The sequence below is a fragment of the Charadrius vociferus genome, unplaced genomic scaffold (assembly GCF_000708025.1).
Source record: "Charadrius vociferus isolate BGI_N301 unplaced genomic scaffold, ASM70802v2 scaffold433, whole genome shotgun sequence".
Taxonomy (NCBI): domain Eukaryota; kingdom Metazoa; phylum Chordata; class Aves; order Charadriiformes; family Charadriidae; genus Charadrius; species Charadrius vociferus.
In genome coordinates, this window is record NW_009647846.1 from 1,069,142 (window position 1) to 1,081,048 (window position 11,907).

General features: G+C 45.4%; 1 protein-coding gene across 2 annotated transcripts in view; it reads left to right on the plus strand.

The window, feature by feature from the left end:
• The window catches only part of CNTN4 (contactin 4), a 136,155-nt gene that overhangs the window by 38,446 nt on the left and 85,802 nt on the right, over nucleotides 1-11,907 (plus strand). For both annotated transcript variants that reach the window (XM_009882853.1, XM_009882852.1), the window contains one exon: nucleotides 6,807-7,010. In XM_009882853.1, coding sequence (XP_009881155.1) covers nucleotides 6,807-7,010 — 204 coding nt within the window. The remainder of the gene's footprint in view (nucleotides 1-6,806; nucleotides 7,011-11,907) is intronic.

The window sequence follows — 11,907 nt, forward strand, 5'->3', positions numbered from 1 at the left end:
GGGTATGGTTGGGGTTTTGTATGGCAAATGTTATTAAAGTATCTGAATATATAAAATAACTAGCAAGTGTGAACGTTTGGCACTTCCTAGCCTGGCGTGCGGGAAATGGTGAAGAAGGGCTGGGCTCGTGCGAGCATCCGCTTCCCTGATGGAAACCCGGATTGCAGTAGGCACAGACAGTAACACACACAGAGCCAAGATACACGTGTCTGTATTAATCATATAAAAATCCTAAAGGCCAGATCTAGTTCCTCACTGCCACCAGTTGCACTGCAGTAGCTGAGGGCTGAAGGGAATAGCTTCTCTCCAGAAAAAGCTTCCCGTGACTTCGCTATTGCTGTCGGCTGTCTCTGGAAAGACCCTGTCTATGAGAGGGAAAGCAGAGATACAGAGTAAAAAAGACAGCAAAACTTCAGCACTTCTCATACATAATAAATAAGAATAACTTACATTTGAAGAATAAAAAAGGCAATCATATTTTTATGGAACTACACGATCAAGGAAAGTGCAAACCTAACTCATAGAGCTGTGTGCACCGTATCTGGATTTAAATTGTCATTTATAACATACAGGGATGAGCCTCACCTTTCATTTAAAAAAGTCTCAGCATCTTGTACTGCTCTTCCAAAATGCTGTACTGGTGCAATTAGAGTTTCAGTTGCTTGGGACTCTTAAGAAGGGAGGGTGTTCTTAATTTGGTACTTGTTTCCTGCCGGGTGTAATGAACCATAATTTTTGTGCATCAAGATTTACAGGAAATGCTGCACAATCTTTTGTTTCACACTGAAAAACCAATTCCCGCCTGTCCAACTTGAGAGTGACATGGTTGGTGATAATACAGAAATTATAGGAATCATTAAAGATTGGATTAATCTCTGTAACTTTCAGTAATGCCTATAAAAAATAATAGTGTATTGTACCACACTGCTCTTCTTAAAAATGATAAATGATCCCTATTTTTTGGCTAATACTAATTTCGAAATTTCATTCTTTTATTCAGCTTTATGGTTACCATAATCTTGATGTTTTAATAGTTTTTCCCATAATAGCTTCAGAGACCTTTTTAAGTGGCAGCCCTGACTTTATGGAAGGGACTTTAGGGGAAAAAAAGAAATCAAGAGAAGAGTTTCTTGTACTAAAAGGCAAAGACAAGGCAAAGACAAAATATTATGCATGTGACAAGACAGAAGACCAGAGAACATTATTTTGGCAAACCATATGGTCTAATTATAATAATTACTTATAGCAGAATTTCTGTTCAGCTTTCAGTAACATTTTTTTCACCATGTGCTATCATTTAGAGAAGGTTTAAAATTTTACAGGGCTTTTAGCTTTGTTTCTTGTCTTGAGCAGAGAGTATTGTGGGGGCAGCACAGGAGAGACTCCCGCTTTAATAGAGTTCATCATTGAATGCTTTAGAAAAACAACGAGATCTGAATGTGATGGGGAAAAGCAGACCCAGGAGGGCTGCGGGCTTTGCTGAGCTGAAAAAAAAACCCCAGACAAAACCCATGCAGCGTGGTCAACTGATACAACTTCTACTACTTCGCATCCCTCATTTGGCCCAGGGTGCGTGAAGGTGCTGGGCCGGGCAGCAGCGCCCGACGTGCTCGGCTTCCCCAGGAACCCTCCACCCCTGCGGAGCGGCACGGGGCGGACAGGATTCTCTGCTGGTGCCTGGCAAGCGGCTCAGAACATTTCACAGAATCCCAGACTGGTGAGGGCTGGAAGGGCCCTCTGGAGCTCCCCCATCCCACCCCCCGCCAGAGCAGGGGCACCTCCAGCAGTGGCACAGGACGGCGTCCAGGCGGGTTTGGGATGGCTCCAGAGGGGGAGACTCCCCCACCTCTCTGGGCAGCCTGTGCCACTGCTCTGCCGCCCTCACGGCAGAGAGGTCCCTCCTCATGTTTAGAGGGAACTCCCTATGCTCAAGTTTGTGCCCATAACCTCCTGTCCTGTCACTGGGCACCCCTGAAAAAAAGACTGTTCCCATCCCCCTGGCACCCTCCCTTGAAGGATTTATAAGCATTAATAAGATCCCCCCTCAGTCTTCTTTTCTCCAGACTAAAAAGTCCCTCAGCTTTTCCTCATAAGAGAGATGTTCTAATCCCCTCATCATCTCTGCAGCCCTTTCCTGTCTCTCTTGAACTGGGGAGCCCTGAACTGCACACAATACTCCAGATGTGGCCTCACCAGGGCAGAGTAGAGGGGAAGGATGACCTCCCTCGACCTGCTGGCCACACTCTTCTTGATGCACACGAGGAGGCCATTGGCCTTCTTGGCCGCCAGGGCACATTGGTGACTCATGGCCATCCTGTTGTCCACCAGGACTCCCAGGTCCCTCTCTGCAGAGCTGCTCTCCAGCAGGTCATCCCCCAACCTCTACTGATGCATGGGGTTATTCCTCCCCAGGTGCAGTACCCTACACTTGCCCTTGTTGAACTCATAAGGTTTCTCTCTGCCCAACTCTCCAGCCTGTCCAGGTCACGCTGTATGGCGGCACAGCCTTCTGGCGTGTCAGCCACCCCTCCTAGTTTTGTGTCATCAGCAAACTTGCTGATGGTACACTCCATCCCTTCATCCAGGTCGTTGATGAATATATTGAACAGGTCTGGACCCGGTACTGACCCCTGAGGGACACCACTCGTTACTGACCTCCAACCAGACTCTGTGCCACTAATGCACAATTCTTTTGGGGGGGGAGAGTTTGTCTCCACTCTGGTAATAAAATTGAAAAGGCATATCTTTAAACTTCCTTAATCTGTATTCAAGTGGCTTGAATAATTTATTTCCTTTTTAATTGCTTAAGTTGATGGCAAATGTTGGCTGCTCTAAATTTTAAGCCACGGTATTTAACCATGCAGTAGTGGCAAGGCCTTGGGTTCCATTTTTAAATATTCATTGATATTTGTATGTGATACAGGGTGCGTGTTTGTGGTTAGTACTGTTGGTTCTGAAACACAGGGGCAGCCCGAGCATCAGCATTCGCTGTAGTGCATGGGGGGAGCAACTGGTGTGAGAGAATCTCTGAAAGGGATAAAAGGAGTGAAGAAAAAGGCTTCTGGCTTCTTTTTTTGGTATTGCTGCCACGCACATTTAAGTAAAACAAGTTTGTAAATAGCAAGTTGAGTAAAAGGCTGTTGGTGGAGCTTTGAATCCAGTCTGTTCCCATCTGGTGTCGCATAGGTGGATGTTTGAGGCATGTAGCCCGTCTGCCACGTACTGCCTAGTACATTCTCCTGCCCATCGCTAGCCCAGAGACGTAAATATTCATGGTAAGCGTCCTGTGTAATCTCTGTGTGACTGAGCTGCTCCTGAAAGCCTCTGCTGCGGTGGCCGGGGAGGGAGCGTGGAGAAGAGGTTAATGGTCTGCGGGTGTGCAGTGGGCTCTCCTGCCACGTGTCTGACCTGGGGGTGATCCGCAACTCTGCGTGTTTGTGCCCATCGCTTCCACCGTCCGTCTCGGCCAAAATCAAATCAGGCTTCTGCTCACACGCACGTGTGCTCTCCGCCTTTACCTCCACTGCTCTTCACGAGCCTGAATTTTCCATGGACTCCTTTGCCGTAGGTGAGGGATGGTAACTAATTTAGGATGCTCTTCCCCGTCTCTGTTGTCTTTGCTCTGGACCAGTAGAGTGTATACCCAGCAACTCGGGACCTTGTGCACAGAAACCTGCATTCTTTTGGCAAAAAGAAATCCACTTCCCTCCTCCTAGCACGTGCCTGTGGTGGTATTGTGGATATTCCAAGTACCCAAGTGCGTGTAAGCCATCAACATGGATTTCTGTAGGTGTAAAAGGCTCTTCATGTAGTCAGTAGAGCAAGAAAGGATTTGGAGATGGATGTGTTCCATCTGGTGATGGCTCAAGCCAGGGTTCGTAGACCACCTGCACCAAAAATGTACAAGTAACTTCTCCATCCTCCTGTCCTTGCTGCTGATCATTACAGAAATGAAGATTTGCCACCCAAAAATCTTCCTCTCTTTCTGACGTATCATGGAAATCCAGGTCATCGGGGCAATGAAGAACAGTACAGTGTCAGAGTATGGGATGGGTCTTTGTGGTGGGTAAGCGGGCGGACGCTCTGCTGCTGGTGGTGGGATTGCAGCCAGCAGAGTTCCTGCTTGTCTTCAAAAACAGCAAATATGGGTCAGAAATCTTCTGGTAATATCTGTGTTTGAGAGACCTACTTGGATGTGCTTTAAAGGGGAAATTAGAAGTGTTGTAAATGAGGCAAAATTACATGAAAAGGGCCCCAAATTAGAAAGGAGAAGTTTGTAATAAATTCCTCCAGGATGTAGAGTCTAATGTGTAATTAGAGCACCATGAATTGCCTGTTACTGCTCGTTCTTTGTACTGGAAGACTCCGTGTCTGTAACTTCGGTAAACGTTTCAATCACGCGCAGTCACCAGGAGCCATCTCGGGCTGTATTTTAAATGTCTGTTTACACAGTTGTTACAAATTGCCTATGGGATGTGAACTGTCTATCACTTCCAGAGCAATTAGTGTGGGAAACCTTATCAAAAGAAATCCGTCAAGTTTGAAAAGCCATAAATATTGCACTAGGATCTCTAAGGAAATCAAAGTGAGTTTGAAAGAGTATTTATTTACATGTTGCTACACGAGGAAATGCACTTATAGATGCTCCAGTCTGTGTTATTCCCTGTGCTCTATATTCCATTAGTCCCGTGTTATTTGAGAGAGAGAGAGAGAATTATCCAGTTGTTTTAAATATTATATAGCAATAATGGACTGTTCCTAATACCTAATTCTTCATCATTTGGGCAGCTGTATTTTTCTGGACAATGATTTGTTGTGATGAAAGGAAGGCAGAGCTGTAACATCAGATCTTCATAATGTGCCTCAGTTTTATGTAGCCAAATTAATAGAGTTTGAAGATGGCTTTTGGGGAGATTTTTGATATTTGGTGCCCTAGAAATAGGGTGTCCTTTGATATGCTCTGTGTTGGGTTCCTCTGCATGGAGGAATCCCAGAGCATCACCATTCGGTGCTCTCTCTGATCAGACCTCTTTACTGTTGCCCAACTTTGTATTTGCCTTCTGCTCTCCTGGGACCTGCTTACCCAGGATTCCCAACCTAGCACCCCGCTCCGATGGCACAAATACTCAAGACTTTTAACTAACGCAGAGGCTAGGAGAAACCACTACAACGATGATAAGATTGGAAAGCCTGTCTTGAAAATGAAGTTAGAAGGGCTCTTGATGGCTCTCACCAGCGAAGAGGCAAGAACACTTTAAGCTGAAGGCATCATTAGCCCAGAAGCACAGAGCTATAGACTTGTAGTGGAAATATTTAACTTGGAAATTAGAGGGTTCTTGGCAATTAAATACCGATTTACAACAGAAAAGTAGGAACCAAAAACCTTGCTGCTTCTAGGGTCTCTTTCTGAATAGGACTTTGTAACCTTCTGGGGAAGGATAGGCTGGGAAGGGGTTTGTTGACCCAAAAAGACCCTCCCAGTTCTGTGTTTTTCTGAGGAACGAGTGGTCAATTCATCACTGCACAGTCAGTGCCAAATGCTGCCGTACTGCAGAGCTCGGGGGGGCTCTGGTGGAAACCTGCTGGGTGAAGATTCGCTCAAATTTAAATGTCTCTGTGCATTCCAGGGCAGTGATGTTTATTTGCCTATTGCTGGATGCTTCTGGAGGAACAAGATAATTGTTCACCGAGAGTAAATTTAAAAAAAAAAACAACTTAACTACTTGTGGAAAATAATAAGCCAGCTGAGAAGTGGTACCTTGTTTGCTCTGAGTATCCTCTTGACATCAGCATGAGGTTACTTATAATGAGATGCACATGTGTAAATATGATGATTAGATATTCCCACATAAACATAATTATCATATCTTCCTAAAAGTCTAAGCAGGCATTTTATAATCCTGTTGTTAAAAATAAATAAATAAAAGCCAACAATCTGCACTCAGCCTCTTATATATGTAAACAGTGGAACATGAGGGCAGAATATATTTGCCAAAGTACCTAATGGTAGTTGAGGTCAATTACAGTTATGACTCATTAGAGTATTAAACTAAGAATATGCTTTCTAGTATAATTAGTGTTCCCTTGGAAAACTACAGCAATCTTGTATTCAGTTTAGTTCTTCAAGCATTTTCAGGATGTTTGGGCATTAGTCTTCAGCAAATATAATAGGGTTATATTGTATTAACCTCACTTACAAACTCTGCAACCACTTGCGGCATCTCTCTCTCTCTCACTTTTATTGTTGCTCAAATAACTTCCAAAGATGTTTTATAAAACAGAGTGCTATCTAATTAGTCATATTGCAGATTACAGCTGCTTAATTCGGTGTTCAGTTTTTTGCTGATTCAGAAATTCCAAAGGAATAAAATGTACAGTGTGCAATAACATGTCTCGGCAGATCCTCCTCCAAACTGTCTTTAAAGGAAAAAAAAATAATAAGAAAGACAAAAAGTCCTGAGTTAGGCTGAAATGTTCATGACAAAAAAGATGAGATTCCTGTAAAATGCGTTATATTGTGGAGTGGAAGAACTTGAAGGAGCAACAAGAATATTAGATCCACGAGTAGGCTCAGAAGTGTCACAGCCGGAAATTTATATTTGTAGCCGTAAAGATGAGAACTTGCAAAATGTTACCCTTGATATCATTTCATGGGCTGGGATATATCCAATTTCCCTAACCAAAGCGGGCAGGGAGAAGAATAAACCAGGGCTTTAGCTCTGAGGTGGGATGGAGCCCGGCCTCAGCCTGTGCCCTGTGGGGCTGCGCAGCCTGTCACTAACCCTGCTGGTCCCTTCTGCTTCCAGAGCTCACCTACGCGTGGATCTTCAACGAGTACCCTACCTTCGTGCACCAGGACAACCGCCGCTTCGTTTCGCAGGAGACTGGGAATTTGTACATCGCCAAGGTGGAAGCTTCGGACGTGGGCAACTACACATGTGTGGTGACGAACACAGTGACCAACAGCAGGGTCCTGGGTCCCCCCACCCCACTCATCCTCCGGAACGACGGTAGGACTTTGAGGAGGGGAACTGGGGGCTGGGGTTACAGAGTTTGTTTTGTTTTCTTTGGCTGGTTGTTACCCAGAAATTCAGAAATGGCCTGAAATATTTATATCAGAGTAAAGGGAGAGATTCTCCCTCTTCACAGAGATTCGGTGAGGCTGGAGACCTCCGCTTCAGCCATGGTTCAAAGTCATAGACAGTCGTGGGGTTTACGATGCTGTGGCCAAGGTTGCCCTTCCCACCACTGGAACAACTCTCGGTATCAGGCAATAATTATAAAAGAAATACACTTGGTGACAGTCGGCCCAAGACAGGAAATAAAATAGATTTTAGAGTTTGGATACACTACAGTTTTGTGCTCATTTTACGCAGCCCAGAAGTGAACAAAAGCACTTTGTTGTTTCGGTAAGTGTTAGCTCAGGCTGTATTTCCCAGCAGAATTAGTGCTATTTTTAGTAGTCTGTGAAATAATACAAAAAAGCAAGAAGAGACCAAAGGAGGATTTCTAAATTTATACAGAGAATTGATTTGTATCATCGTCATTTTTTGGTGGATAAGAAAAATAAATTTGCATGTTAATTTGCAATTAAAATTAGTTAAAATTTGCCTCTTTAAAGGATAACAGTTAGGACGTTTGTTCCAGAAATAGAAATGCGTTATAAGAAACTTCTTCTAGAGGAAGATCCATTGTCACCTAGTGGCATTTGACAAAAACTCCTTGCCTGTAAAATCTGGGCTCGTTGCTGCCAGCCTCCTGCCCGTGGCCATCCCCTTCCCGTGAACACGGTTCCTGCGGACGGGAAGTTTGGAAACTTTGTGGGTGATGGGAAAGTGCGGCGGTTATGCTGGGAGTGGTGCAGACGGACACTTCTCCGGGTCTGTGCCAGATCTGCTCTCCCTTACGGGGGGGGGGGGCTGCGTTTCTGGAAACGCGGTGACAGTAAATCTGTCCCTCTGAGTCCAGAATAAGTGATCTATAATGTATGAGAGATAAAAAGGAATATTTCAATTTGTCTTGTATTAACATTTTCACTGTTGAAGAAGAAATACTTTCAAGTATTACATTAACAGGACTGTTATGCAGCCCTTACCTAGCTGAAAGTGCTCCCGTTTATCACAGTCGAGCTCGGTGGCTGTTTCCATCCCGTGGTGGAACGATTGCTGGGCGGCCCGACGGTAAAGCGCCTCGCCCAGGGCTTCACCCCAGCGCATCGCTCCTCCGCGCGCGCCGCTGTATTTACAGGGACCGATTGCCTTCCAGAGGTAATTCACAGGAACGCGCTGCGGTTCCTTTGAAGTGCACTCCGCTGTTTATGAAAGATATGAAACTTTAATTGAACCTCTGAGGGGCTGGGGAATAAGGTACTCCTGAGTTAAACAGGAAAGGTGCAGTTGTATCTGTAGAGCCAAAGGTGGCTGTACTTGAAAGTTGAACATGGGCTAAACGTGTATTTTAAAATAGGATTGCACTGGTATCACAGGCAAGCTTCATTTTAAAAATCAGCAAGTCTCAGTTTTTCATCCCATATGGGGTAACCCTATAAAATCCAAATAGAACTCGCTATCACACTTGAAAAGAGAAATTGTATGTGTTGCTTCACATGTGCGAACAACGCAAGTGACTAAAATGCGAGGCACAACGTATTTCCACTGGCAGAGTTGTCTTGTTTATCTTTTGTATTCATACCTAACATGTCCAGTAGATCTTAATATATATGACATGTTATTTTCCTTGCAACACTTTATCATTAGATTAGTAGGCTTGCAGGCTAGCTCATCAACAATTAATGTTTCCATTCCATTTAATTTCAATTAGTGAGTTAAGTGGGAAAAAATTCATAAAGTAGCCCTCCTGATTGATTTACACATCCTGAGCTGCCCCTCTGGCTGCGCGGGAGAAGGGACGGGGGGTCCCCCGGCAGCTCCCCAGTTCTGGGGGGGGTCAATGCAGCTCTGAGGCTACTCAGCCCTGGGCTGGAGGGCTGGTGTCCCACCCAGGGTAGTCTGACCTCCTCCAACGCATCCTTCATAAAATTGTTGCTAAAAGCTCTGAAAGTTCTTACCTGGTTGGTTTCATATTGATGTACTTCTTGTGAATTAAAAAAAAAAAAATAATAATAATCCAAGTGCTTTACAACAGTCTCCATGTGAAATTTCCGTTTTTCTCAAAAATCAAAGCTATTTTTAAACTGCAAAACTGCAGTTTTTGCTGCCATGCAGAATTAATTATGGGTCTCTGTAGTTGATAGATAGCCCCGTTACTTTGAAAGAAACAAACGGTGGAGGAAGATACTATCCAAAAGAAATACTGGTCGCGTAGAACTAAGAATAGCACCTGTATTTGGTTTTTTTTAATTATTTCACACAGAGCTAAAGAGAGAAAAAGAGAAGACTTTTTCCTTTTGTGCTGATGATAATCTCTCACTCAAAAACTTTAAAAATTCCCAATTCCGGAGCTGCAGGAAGATGACAGTTTGGATGCTCACAGTCTGGCTGACCCTATACTGTTTGATATCAAGAATTTGAATTGTTTTGACAGATGAGTGTATGGATTACACGGTGGGTATTCTTACTGGAGCCAATGTTCGAACTGCTCATCGAACTGCTGAGCACGGCTGGTTCCCCAGCGCATCCCGCGGCTGCAGGGCTGGATAAGCGGGACGGCACAGAGTCCCACAGAATCCCAGACTGGTGAGGGCTGGAAGGGCCGTCTGGAGCTCCCCCATCCCACCCCCCGCCAGAGCAGGGGCACCTCCAGCAGTGGCACAGGACGGCGTCCAGGCGGGGTTGGGATGGCTCCAGAGGGGGAGCCTCCCCCACCTCTCTGGGCAGCCTGTGCCACTGCTCTGCCGCCCTCACAGCAGAGAGGTCCCTCCTCATGTTTAGAGGGAACTCCCTATACTCAAGTTTGTGCCCATAACCTCCTGTCCTGTCACTGGGCACCAGTGCAAAAAGACTGTTCCCATCCCCCTGGCACCCTCCCTTGAAGGATTTATAAGCATTAATAAGATCCCCCCTCACGTGCCAGGCTGAAGACTCACCCGCCAGAACCCCGACATCTCTGTACACATTTCTGCTTCAATTTATGGCAGTAATTTTTCTAGACTTGGTCGTGAACCGTTTAGGCTTTTTACGCTGAATACCTGCCATCTTTGTCGTGGTTATTGTACTTGAATGTAATCATCCTGGAAGAACAGCTTTTCAGCGTGTTTTTTTCAGATGCTGCTTGCTTTACACTGCCGGGCTGTTGAGCTGTAATCTGCACCAGGAAAAGATACGGGCGTAGGGGATGAAATCAAATCCTGGAGGCAGATTGCTTTCCCCACCTGTGCCTTTTGTGCTTCTCTTTTGCTTGTTTTCAGCTGTGAGGCTCCGGAGTTAGAGAACTCCTGATGTTTTTTGCAGCAGCTTTTTGTAACCAGCAGTACATGCTCTTGTTGGCAGAACTCGGGTTCCTTCCCTGTCGCTGTGCTGTGGAAGCAGAAGGTGCCTCTTATCCCATTAGTTATCCCCAGACAGCTTTTCCTCCTTGGAGAGATAAATATCATAGAGGGTTACGGGACGGTGGTAGGAACAGACGGTGCCGAGGCAGCTGTCACGGTCACTGCGAGCTCAAACTCTGCTTCTGCGGACAGAGGTTATCTGATGATGATAAATAGTGTACAAAGTACAGTGTGCTCTGGGAAAAGGATGTTTTTCCTCTGTCCCTCTTAATTCCCTCTCACAAATCACCCCCTATTTAAGTATTTTCATGTAGCTGTATGGATTCGTGGCGGCAAGGATGCTTGCAGTGCAGGTGGAGAGAAGCTTTAAATGCAGTATTACGTGAGTGCGGCAGTCCCCAAAACTGCACATTTATGGTCTAGGACCTGTCCTTCTGAAATGTGCACCCGTATTCCAGCAGAGGTCTTCAGGAATGACAAGCGGCTCTCCCTTTCACAGTATGAAAGGAAAAAATAAAAGATTTTATGGTTTTCTGGATTTCCCAAGGTATTGAGGATGGGTTTCGACTTAGGTTCTGCAGGGACAGGAGTTACTCCTGACCATACCAGTTGGCACCAGTGGTGGAGAAAGGGCTCTCTGGGCTATTTTCATGCTGGGAAATAAAGTAAATAGCTAAACATATACGGCACCAAAGGTGTCCACTAGCATTGTAGCACTTACTGCAGCTGAGACAGAAAAAGGGTTTAAATTTGAATGGCTCTTTCCCAAACAAGCCGCCTGGCCGCTCGATGCGGGATGTGGGCTGGAAATGAGGGAGGCAAGGGAACCAACCTGCAGCAATCTCTCCTCCATTTAATAAACCAGTGTCCGTTGTCTGGCTGCCCTGTACCCTCGAGGCCACAGTTTCCTCACCGTGTCCCCTGGAAGGGCAGCGGGTACCCGGGGGTACCATCCCTGCTGCCACCGCCGCAACTTTGGGACCTTCTGAGACATCCCACCCGGCAGCAAACACCAGCCAAAGCCCGTTAGGAGCAGCCAGGTGTTCCCAGCCACCGCTCTTGCACTACTTTACTTCTTCTCTTTAAAATGCACTTTGGATTTTTTACATCAGAATTAAAACAGTAATAGTAGGAAAGAACTGAAATAGTCCTGGAATAAAATTACCATCAGCAGCAGCTGTATGGGCCAATTAAACTTTAACATTTCACAGGTGTTGTCAGGAAATGCGTATCATCTCCTCAGACAAATTAGCTTGCTTCTGAATTCCTGGGACTTTCATCCAAAAGCACGTTTTTAAGCCTTGAAATTGGAAGAAAAATACGAAAGCCTCTGAAATGCAAACATGCCGAGCATCTGATGTGCCATGACACTGGAAGCATTCTCTGAGCTACAAACCCGGCGTCTATTTTAGTCTTTTATTTTCTCCCCCATCCCTTCCACCTGCACAGCTAAGACAGGA